The sequence below is a fragment of the Clarias gariepinus genome, chromosome 3 (genome assembly GCF_024256425.1).
Source record: "Clarias gariepinus isolate MV-2021 ecotype Netherlands chromosome 3, CGAR_prim_01v2, whole genome shotgun sequence".
Taxonomy (NCBI): Eukaryota; Metazoa; Chordata; class Actinopteri; order Siluriformes; family Clariidae; genus Clarias; species Clarias gariepinus.
The window spans coordinates 30,493,220-30,505,321 of record NC_071102.1 but is presented as its reverse complement, the minus strand read 5'-3'; the positions used below and the strand labels follow the sequence as shown (position 1 = coordinate 30,505,321).

At 36.2% G+C, this 12,102-nt stretch overlaps 1 protein-coding gene across 2 annotated transcripts in view; it reads right to left on the bottom strand.

Annotated features, from left to right (window-relative positions):
- LOC128519114 (serine/threonine-protein phosphatase 6 regulatory ankyrin repeat subunit A-like) overlaps positions 1-11,475 on the bottom strand; it is a 37,620-nt gene extending 26,145 nt beyond the window's left edge. The window contains exons 1-8 of one of the 2 annotated variants that reach the window (XM_053492701.1): positions 11,241-11,475; positions 10,529-10,630; positions 7,000-7,095; positions 5,025-5,138; positions 3,807-3,911; positions 3,461-3,559; positions 1,710-1,811; positions 1,522-1,623 (exon numbers count right to left, since the gene is read on the bottom strand). In XM_053492701.1, the coding sequence (XP_053348676.1) occupies positions 1,522-1,623; positions 1,710-1,811; positions 3,461-3,559; positions 3,807-3,911; positions 5,025-5,138; positions 7,000-7,095; positions 10,529-10,630; positions 11,241-11,378 (858 nt within the window). In that variant the 5' untranslated portion in view covers positions 11,379-11,475. The remainder of the gene's footprint in view (positions 1-1,521; positions 1,624-1,709; positions 1,812-3,460; positions 3,560-3,806; positions 3,912-5,024; positions 5,139-6,999; positions 7,096-10,528; positions 10,631-11,240) is intronic. The other variant, XM_053492700.1, reaches the window with a different exon arrangement.
- Positions 11,476-12,102: the final 627 nt, after the last annotated feature.

The window sequence follows — 12,102 nt, the reverse complement described above, 5'->3', positions numbered from 1 at the left end:
CCATCAGAAAGATAATATCAATAAAAAGTGACACCATTAGTCAATTTAAGATAAATAATTAGTTATCTGTAAACCATTGTATGCTGCTTATCAGCACAATTTTCATAAAAAATTTCTATATGAATAGATGCTAGAGTAAATGTACCTTGTATACGTACATTGGAACCTTGTATTGCAAATAACTTGCTAAACGTGCGAGGTCTTATATACAAATACTGTAGTACGCATTGTCTCCCATGCGCAGTCTCAGTGCGCGTACGTCACTCGTATGGTCAACAATTGTGCACAAATGTACTGTTTACTATAAAGTTGGGACCGTGTGTGTGCTTAAAATTTTGTATCTAAGTTTGGTGACGGTTCTTTAATAACTGTACTGCAACAGTACAGTTCAACAGTGCTCAACAGTGTGTGTGTGTGTAAAAGTCGTCACCCAGTAGCCCCCCTGCACCTGCCTCTGCTCTTGTCTAACACGATTCTTTTCAAATGTAAAATGCAGGTTAATTTGTTTTATTATTACTTTATATTTATATTTTGTATTTATATTTTGTATTAATAATTTTTTGGGAATATTTTGGGAATGAATTATTGGCGTTTTCCTTATTTCTTCTGGAGAAACTTAATATAAACTTTGATATATGAGTTATTTGATATACAAGCAGTGTTGGGTGTAATGAGTTACAAAGTAACACATTAGTGTACTTGGATTTTTTTTTCTTTATGTAACGAGTAATCTAACGCGCTGGGTCCGATATTTAAGTACTCAGTTATTTAGTTATTTTTTCAAAGATGTAATCCATTATTCAGACAATTTATGTAATCCATGAGCCAGACAGCAGTCATTTCCAACCCGTTATTGTGTGTTGGGAATGAATGCTAGCTGTAAATCCGTGAAAACACGTATGTGAGATAGGGGTATTAGTAGAGTCAAACTTCGCTGACTGATGATGGTAAAATAATTATAAAGGTCTTGACTACAACAACATGCATGAGGAATCACAAAAGAGGTTTCATTTTCTGCAATGGGAAAGTACTCCAACTAGTTACTTTTATCAAAAAGTAACGCTTTAATTTAACTGATTACCTTTTAATGACCGTAATTTTGTAATGTAGTAGTTGCTTTAAAAAGTAACTTCCCCCAACACATGCTAAACAAGCATGCTTCCAGAATGAATTATACTTGCAATCCAAAGTTTAATTGTTCTTCTTGTATTATTCTTTATAGATTGCCTACCATTTCCACCACAGACCATCAACATCAATCCTTATCTAATTTTAGCATACTTCCTGTTGTCCTGCTATAGAAGCTCCACATGAGCTTCACACCCTATGTGAAATCTTGAAGTTTGTTATCAGTGTTTGCTCGGAACTGTGCATTTTCTTAAACATTTTTCCTGTCCATGCTTTTGACTTTTTCTGATGCTAGATACTCTTATCATATTATTACTCTTATTCAGGACCACAGTAAATTAGAGTAAATGTAATGAGTAAAACTTTTCACGAGTGTGCAAAACATTGATTTACCTTGGTTCTTTCCAGCACATTTGAGTTGAGTAACTCAGTGAGGACTTCAACTGCAGTAGTGTGGCCTCGTTCAGCTGCAATGTGCAGAGGGCATCTGCCCAGCTGATAGGGAAAGGAATCCATTATAGGGAAAATTATGGCTAGAAAAATATAATTTTGCGAATGCCAGATGCAGCTCTTTTTCTTACCTTGTCTGCAATGTTGGGATTTGCTGTCCTGTGGTAGAAAAGCTTCAGCATTGCCTGATCATCTTCCCAGGCTGCTATGTGAAGAGGAGTCTGCCCTTCATCCTGTGTGAATAAACCAATTACAGGCTGCTCAATGAACCATTTGATGTTGTACTACTGTACTACAGTATAAACCAAGCATACTCCTAAAATTCATTAGGGTCACTATTTTAAAATACATACCTAATTTTGCACTCTGGTAAGGAATAATCTACTCTGTTAAGTCCAGTATGATAGATTGAGGTAGTACATGCTATATTTTTGTCAAATCAGACAAACATTTCTGAAGCAATCGATATTAATAAAAGAAAGTTTTTTTTTCTGTACATTGGTCAGGACTCACTCTTTCAATGATACATTGGACAGAATTTAATGAAACTTTGGCAGTACTCAGGTATTTTTCTAAAGTTAAACCTGTGCCATAAATTTAATCAAAATGTTGAGTAGAATGAAATTATGAGCAGTTATGTGTCAGATCATGTCACAGAATTTAGTGCTTTTTATTAATACTTTTAAAACTAATTCAGTGTTTTACACCCTCAAAGTGTGAAATACAAGGATGCACAATGTTGTATACAGTAAAGGCCATACAATAAATAGACAAAATTCACTCAAGTGACTTAATATATATTCTTCTTGGATTTGAACTCACTGGATTAAGTAAGTTAGTCGAATGATACTTAACCTTAAAACATTTTGTTTCTTTGTATTCATTAGTTAGGCAGAAAGTTCTGCCTATCCAGAGTGAATTACAAAAAGTGCTTTAAAGTTTACATCATTGGATACATTCTGACACTGGATTAACCAGGATATTAACTAAGTGCCATTAGTCCAACAGAAATGGGAAGACTTGTTTTTTTTTTTTTTTTGGGGGGGGAGAAACAGATGCGTCTTGAGTCGTCGATTAAAGATGGTCAAAGTCTCATTTCACCACCTAGGTGCCAGAACAGAAAAGAGCCTGGATGAATGTCGCCCTTGACTCTGAGAGATGGTGGGATGAGGCGAGCAGTGCTGGATGATCGGAGGGAACGTGGTGCAGTACGTGGTGTAATTAGCGCAGAGAGGTAAGTGGGTGCTGGGCCATTTTTAGCTTTGTAGGCAAGCATCAGTGTTTTGAATTTGATGCGGGCAGCTACAGGAAGCCAGTGCAGGGAGCGGAGGAGTGGGGTGGTGTGGGAGAACTTAGGAAGGTTAAAAACAAGACGTGCTGCTGCATTCTGGATCAGTTGCAGAGGACGAATTCTTCTGATATTGTAAAGAATAAATCTACAAACGCGAGTAAGGTTAGTGATGTTTGGGGAAATTGACAGATGATTGTCCACGGTTACCCCAAGATTGCGGGCGGTGGCTGAAGGAGTGATTTGGTTGTTAATGATTTGAAATTAACAAGAGATTTGAAATACTAATATAACTGATTAAGCTAAAGCTGATGAGCTTAGTTTTAGCTTTAACCTTTTAACTATTTCTACAAACACTTTTCCTGTCAACGGCAGGACCCTTAACTAGTATTACATATATCTTTACAATATGAATTTTACAAAATCATTTGAATTGCTAAACCATCTACTGCACTTTAAGTCAAAGCCTTTATATTGATATTTGGAATATTTACTGGTACACATTTAGCCTTTTATTTATTTCTGAATCCATTACAAAAATCTTTTTCAGACCGCAAAATGTATCTACAAAATATATGGGTATTGCCTCCTTACATTTTGGCAGTTAAGGTTTACATTGAATTCCATCAGCACTCTGGCCATATCAGCATGCCTTCTTCGACAGCAGATGTGCAGAGCCGTGTCTCCATTTTCCTAATGGTACGATACAGATAATCAACAGGTCTTTATATTATAATCATAGTCATAATATTAAATTAATTTCAGACAAATATTTGGGTTAGAAAAACCTACAGGATTAGCAAATTCTTCTGTTTCCTTAACACTTCTTATAGAAATTTTAAAATAGAAAGTCTGAATCAGTATAATCTGTTGATGTTTTCATTTGATTTTCTATAACCCCTTTAAAAGCACTGAAGGCTTGTGACAGCACTGTCCTTACTTTTGTCTTGGCCATCAGCTGTGACTCTGAACGGTCTGAGAGGAGCTCCTTGACAATTCCAACATTGCCAGCTTTGACAGCCAGCAACAGTGGAATGTATCCATCCTGAAGGCACACAAAAAAAAATAGGAAAAAATACTACCCAGTGCCACACTGTTAATTTGATACAAGGCAAAGAACAAAAGTATTCCTAAAAGTAAACTAAAAAAGTAAACATTTAAGACAGTTAGATGCATTTATGAATAAATGCTTTATATATATATATATATATATATATATATATATATATATATATATATATATATATATATATATATATAATTATTATTATTTATTTATTTATTTATTATTTATTTATCTTCACAATCTCCAGGAATCTCTTTACAAACCTCATATATTTATAGCTGGACTTGGGCCCGATACTGCATGCAGTGGCTATGTTGTATGAAGCATAGGGTTAAGGGTCTTGACCGAGGACCCATTGTACTGAAAGGGCTCAAACCCCTAACCCACTGATCAGCAACCCAGAGCCTCAACTGTCTAAGCCACCACTGCCCCCTCTCGTTGAATTTAATTATGCTATGTTATTTAAAATACTCATGTTTGTAGGGTAGGTAACATAGGTGCATTCACTTTTACTTCTAAAGATAAAACCGCTTTTTCAAATCAATGTAATGACATTTTGGGAAAACCTTGCAAGATAAGACAAGAATATACTGTTAAATATTCCTGCAGTTTATATGTCATTTGAAGAATATTCAATTATTTGTCACATGTACTTTACAGCACAGTGAAATGTCTTTTTCGCATATCCCAATTAGGAAACTGGGGGCGGAGCGCGGGGTCAGCTAGCTTACAGCGCCCCTGGAGCATATAGGGTTAAGGGCCTTGCTCAAGGGCTCCACAGTGGCAACTTGGTGATGCTGGGGCGATGCTGGGGCTCGAACCCCTGACCAGTAACCCAGTAACCCACAGCCTTAACCGACTGAGCAACCACTGCCCACTGCCATTTGAACTGACCATATCCATTCTACACCTAACCCATGATTACATCTGTGTTTAACGAGCCACAAGCTTAAAATTAAAGCTTAAAAAGAGACAAACCCCAAAACCAAAATAGCCAGAAAAGGCTAATAGTCATGAGAATTTAAGACTAATTGTGGATTGACACATGAGAATTTAAATTGACACTGTACTGTATTACAATTAGGAATTTACCTCATCTTGTGTATCACGTGCATCTGTGTTGGAGAATTTGAGCAGACTGTGCACCACATTAAAAAAATCATCAGGTCGAGAAGCGGCGTAATGCAGTGGCAGCTGAGCCTTGGGCTAGAGCCAAGGGAAATAAAAAGATGAAGATGATAAATATAACTCCTTAAACCTTTGCATTTGCATGAAATTTTTTATAACAACGTACCATTTCTATTAAGTTTAGTTAACATCTCAGTAATTATCGAACAACATACTTAAAGATAAAGTTGTGTGCATTGTGAGCTGCAGAGAGATGCTACGCCTAAAATTGATTTTAGTTGCACCAAACCTGGCAGCAATGCTAGTTCAGTTTTTATTGTTTTTTTTTTCTTTTTTCTTTTCCAGAAAAAGGTACATTATTTAACTCAAGAATTGCTTATATACAGTATATTACTGTAACCATGCCTGCTGGCATGACATGTAAATTCCTAAGTGCCAAATTCTGATGTTGGAGAAAAAAGGAGTAGATCCACAGGCATCAATCTGAATCATCTGAGGAATGTGGGCTATATAGTGAACTAGAAGGTAGATGATACAAATGCCTAAATTTGTGAGAATATTGGCCTGCTGAAGCAATTAAAAAACATTGGACATTAACACCAGGATGAAGCCCAAACCCTGTTGCACACAAAGAAAAACCAAACACCCACAGGAGAGGTGGAAAGTCAGATTATACTAGCTGTAAATGAATCCTTCCTGCATTCCTCAATAGTAGTGGTCTCTGTAGCAGAGGTAGAGATTTTTTTGTTGTTGTGTGGATAAGGTTTCTGGTAGAAGGTCAATGCTGCAGTCTTAAGGGCAATGGGGTGGCAATGCTGTGGCCCTTTTTTTTTTAATTGAAAACGAAATTTCAAACTTTTTAGGATTTGAGATCTCAGAAGCAGAGGGTATAGGACTGCTAGGAAGGTATGTAAAATGACACTGTGGGCACTGATTAATAAACAAACCAGCTTACAAGTTGATGTGAGAAGTTATGGGCAGTTAACCTGGCTAAAATCCCCTCTCTGCAATAAATAGGGGGTCTCCTGGAAATGGATGAAACTGTATCACCTTGTGCATGAATCTTTAGGGCTAAAGGTGGTTCCTGAGGACAGGCTGACCTAAAGTGACCTGGTTTATCCTTTTAGAGGCAACACATCTAGCTCATACAATGGCTAAATTAGTCTTATAGTTCCAACTGCATTGGATCAACGAAAGTGCACTTTGGGTATGAGAAGGCTCCTGAGAGGGTTATGGTTGGAATACTGAGCTCCTTATCTGGGCTGGTGTCTGCGTGGTCCATCTGGCATGCCCAAAAGCATTCTTGATCCTAGCTGAGAGGCCATGCTAAAAGAATGCTTAATTGTTCTCTACTGTAAGGGACAATAAGGAAATGCCTAAACCACAACACAGATATTCCCCTGGTAAAGGCAAAGAAATTGGTTAGCAGCCTCAAAACCACCTACGGGTAGTCAAAGACCTGCAGCATGTTCAGTCTTAGTTTTACAGATTCATTATGGAGAGCATTTTATTATCGTCATATATCATACTATCATTTTGCTGGCAGCAGTGATTTATTGAGCAACATGACAAGTGGGCCAAGATGTGAGCTGAGAAAACCACTATTGACAGAACACACCCGTGAACACACCTGTTTCAGAAAATCCCCTCAGGAAATAAACCGTACCACTTTATCACCAGTGTGATTGTGAAAATTTGATTATATTTTTGCATTTATTGTGTTATCACTGGTCTCTATATCGATCTTATAATACTGTGGGTTATATTATATTGTAACTTAAGTGTAAAGAAATTGCCACCATAGATGGTGCTGGCGCAGATAAGTGCACACCAAAAATGCCTACCCTAATAAATAAACAGACATCAAGAGAACAGATGAGGGATAACACAGAAAAGGAGTAAAATATCCAATAAGATATAAAGGGTGGTCTGATCTCACCCCTCCTGGAGTATTTGGGTCTGTTTTGCTTGCTAGGAGCTTCACAATGTCATCCTTTGAGCAGAAAGCAGCGATGTGCAATGCAGTCTGGCCATCCTGTACAACACAAACACATAATCAACCTGTTAGCAGTACGCATTTCCATTTAAATTTATCATTAAGCAATATTTTATTTATTTGACATGTTATAAAAAATCTTCCTTATTGTATATATCTAAAATCATTGCATTTATGGTATATAACTTTTTTTTTCTGTATACAATTGCAACTACTGTTTACAATTGCAAGTTCTTGATCATAGCATACAATACCTTCTCCAATTTCCTAACTTGCAGACCACAGGCATCAAAGATGGGCAGACATGTCTCATCCTTCCTGAATTGTGTTCTGAGCCCCCTCCTATACTCATTATATATCTATGACTTCGTGGCCACTACCCACTCCACCACTATTATCAAGTTTGATGGCGACACTGTCATGGTGGGCCTGATTTTTGACAACATTGAGATGCCTACCAGAAAGAGATTAGAAATCTGGAGAACTGGTGCCAGATGAACAGCCTCCACCTTAACGTCAGCAAGACAAAGAAGCTGATAGTAGACTTCAGTACAAATAGGAGAGGAACTACCACACCCTTCTAATCAACGAGTGCCCAGTGGAGAGAGTGGACAGTTTCAGATACTTGGTGTTCACATAATGCAGGATCCGTCATGGTTCTTTCAGATAAACACCATAGTGAAAAAAAGCTCTGCAGCTTTCTTTTTTTCTAAGGTTATGGGCAGTTGTACAAGCATTTCACTGCATATCATATTGTGTATGACTGTGTATGTAACAAATAAAATTTTAATTTTAATTTCTTATTGCACCTTCCTATAAAATTTGCACTCACTGTATATAGTGAGTCACTTTATCACTATATACAGTGAAACCTTGGATTGTGAGGATAATTCGTTCCAGAAGTGTGTTTGTATGTCAAAGTGAATTTCTCCATAAGAAATTATAAAAAATCTGACAATTAGTTCCACTTTCCAAACATATTTCAATAAAAATAATGAATAAAAACCTTTGCACTTTACCTTTAAAAAGAATTATGACTAGTGATAGACGAGAGCAGAAGCAGAAGCACGGGGGCTACTGTGTAGGAAAGACTTTCACACACTCACCCCCCCCCCAAAAAAAAAAACTAACTTTTTATTCTTCATGGAGACCGTTGTTGCAGTACAGTTACTAAAGAACAGTCACTACAATTGGACACAAAATTAAAACTAATTCTTTACATGTGCGTACACACACATGATCAATGTGTTATAGTAAACAGTACACTGAGACTGAGCATGGGAGACGATTACCCACAATACAAGAGAGAGAAGAACCATTGGCTCAGTTGTGATGACATGACACTCGGCAGACAAAGCGCATGTGTATTACAGTACTCGGTTTTAAAGACCTTGCTCGTTTTACTATTTTATTATTTATTAAAATAATTTGCTCGTCTTGCAAAAAAATGCTCGCACACGCAGTCCAAGATTTCATTTTACTGTTTATATATATGCAAATTATTTTGTACTGCAAAAAATGCACTTCTGGTTAGTTGCTAACTGTATTTCATTGTCTTGTACTATTTGCAATGACAATAAAGTTAAATCTAACCTAAAGTGTCTACATTAAAAAAAGGGATCTGGGTGTCCACCAGCTATGCTTTCAAAGAAAGCCTTAAGCAGTTAAAGTAACAAAGTTTATGGCTTATACTGGCATGCAGAAAAAGTAAAAAAAAAAAAAATCTGGTCACTAGTAAAATGCTGAAATTTTGCATTGATTTAAAGTTTGCAAAGAAGACCATGGAATATGAATTACATCATTTTTAATTATTTGCAGACCTGTCATGCACAGTGAATGGAGATCCTGACTACTCCCTGAAAGGGTATAAAGGGTATTAACAAGTTTAATTTTTACAACCCTGACAACCCTGATTATTCCTAAACCCAGATCATGATAAATGGAAATCTATGTTGCACTTTCAGATTCACGTTTTAGATCTGGATTGTCAAGTTTAACAGTTTCCTCTGCAGTACAAAGGAGATCTGCAAAGATTATCATGTTTGTTTTGCTTAAAGGAAAATGATCGAATCTGAAATTCTTGAGAATTCTTCTCTATTGAAGACTAATAAAAAGCAAAGCATAATATTTTATTTTTTATTTCGTTGTAGGTAATCAGAGTCAGAATCCCAGTCATTGTTGTTGCTCTGTAACGTTAAGAATAATGTCATATGTAATGTAAATAGCAAGTCAGAAAATAATTAGTGTTATCTATATGTTCCCAAATGGTTACTTAGCCATCAATGGATATTTCCTAGTCCCCTGGCAGAGTCTGAGAATTAATCTAGGAGTTAGCTAAATCAGCGGCTCCTGGCTATATGTTTTTATTTTTGAATGTTATAACACAGTGCTGTCGAATTTTCAGGAAAATCTAGGTCTGAGTCATGTCAACTGTACTTCTTTCTTTCTTTCCTTTTACAGTTTACATGACTCAACTTGCAAATAACCTCACGTGTATGAAACTAAATCTTCAAGACAGTAATGAAGAACTCTTCTTGGCATGGTATGTTGTTTTATGACTCTTAACGACCTTTAGCAGCATACAGACTCCTAGCGCAATCAGTGACAGATTGTAATCTCTTAGACTTCAAGCAAGGAAATAAATTTTTTCTTTATGCACCACTTAACTTGGACCCAGCCAATAAAGATACGTTCTCAAATTATCTAGAGGATCTTTTCAGTCAGACATATTTAGGTGACATGAATTCTTCCCATAATAACTTTTACCATTGTTTAGGTACATTGGTCGTCTTTGTATTTTTGACAATATTATGGTACTTTTTTGCTGATATAGTACATGCACCATGTACATGGTATAGGGTTCTGCAATGGTACATATTTGGTACAACAGTACTGTAGTATGGTACAATGGAACATGTACAAAAATACTCTCAAACATATGTTTTACATTACATGTTCATGAACCATGATTATAATAATATGTATATGGTAATCTCTGTGGAGCATTTTTACCCATCACGGTATCCTCCAAGGGTTAATGCACAGTACTTTGGGCAATACCATTATGCTTCTTATATTCACAGTGAATATTAAAGTTTATTGGGTATCTAATATGGTACTGCCTGTTTTGAAAGTACAAATTGTACTTAGTAAGTAGCGTCTCACTATCAAGTACCATGATAATACTATTGTTTATTACTCAAGTTAGCTATAACACACACCATAGTAAAATTCCTTATATGCAGATTTGGTGATGATCTTGATCCTTGGCCAAAAAATATTTATTTTTATATCCAGAATTGTGCATGGGAACCTTTTCAGTTCTTTAAAAAATGTCAAAATATAGGCCTCTTTGCATGTGATTACAGCTGAATGTAGCATTTACATAGGTGAGGGAACAGAAAATTCCCTAATCGACAATGTTTGTCAATTGCCTTTATTGGGTATGTACTGTAACTGTAGGTGTCCTTACCTTGGTCTTTTCTCCAGGATTCACTTCCAGCTCTAGCAATCTCTCTACTACATGAAGCTGGTTCTCTTGTACAGCAATCATCAAAAGACTCAGGCCTGAAGTCTTTAAGCAATAAAGAAAGGGAAGCCTTTTATTTATGACAAGTAATCCCAGTATGTTCAAATGGTCTATTTTAACACAACTTAATAAAATACAAATTTGATACATTTTTGTACTTATACAGTTTACGTGGGATAAAGTTCTGATTTCTTTTTATTATTTTCATCTTGCATTTCAAGATTTTAACCTATTATATTAAGTTACACTGACACTTGCACTGACACCTATCTCTTTTAAAATGCCAATGAAACTGCTGATTTTTTTATTTAAGATCTCAGAGCGAAATATCTATTATATTATAAATAAACACATTCTTGGTGATCTTCCTTCAGTCAAAATCGTGTCCAGGGTGGGATTTTTTATAAAGTTGTAACGAGAAATGGAAATTTCATGGTGAGGACAAAACAACTTTCTTTCTTTCTTTCTTTTTTTCTCTTTCTTATGTCTGTTACGTATATATTACATAAAAGTAACACAAACGCAAAGGTATAAAATAAAAATTTAGGAAAACAAATCATTTTTCTATTTTAGTTGTACTGTACAATATCACAATTAGTGCAGAGTTTACATAGCTTTAATAATAGTACTGTAATAATTAATACTGTACACTCACCTCATCTACCTGGGAGATTTCAGGATCTCCCTTTTCTAAGGTATTTAGAATTTGCTTCAGTGTTGTCCACTCTCTTCTGACAGCCAGCTGTAGAAGCTGTGTCCTCTCCACATCCACAGGAGCATTTATTTCTGTCATCTCAGCAGTGTACAATAACAAAAAAGTCTTGTGCAGGGAAATTGAAAACCCTTTCACCAGGTCTTGGTTTCCCAGTCATCAGTTCTATCAGCAGATGCTGTTATATGTGTAGTGCACCTCCTTCTTACTCAGTAGGAGGATCTTTCTTTGCCTAGGCAAAGTTCCAAAAGCTCATTCAGTAGAAAGGATTATTATGCATACTACATGTAAACATCTAGCCCTTTTGACCCGTTTCAGACCTACCAAACTGCACATCTTAGGAGCTTAAAAAAATTATACTGTATACATACAGACATATACACACACACGATCAAGCATAACAGCATAACATTAAACATTAAATTGCAAAACATTAAGCTCAATATTGTACCGGTTCCACTTGTGCACTGGAACAGTGGGGCATGACTCCACAAGACCTCACATTGGCAGCGGTTCCTTTGGGTGCTGTGGGTTGTGCTGTAAGGCTTTATGCATGGAACTAATTCCAGTGCATTCCATGGATCCTTGATCAGAACAGAATCAGAAAGAGCTTTATTGCCAAGTAGACTTGCACATACAAGGAATTTGTTTTGGTGACTGAAGCTTTCAGAGTTGACACCAACACACACAACACAAAACGAAAAAAAAAAAAAGGAATTGGATGTATTATTAAATAAATATCAGTGGCATTACACAGTACATCACCTACTGTACACAAAAAATTTTTTTGCACATGTATGTATAG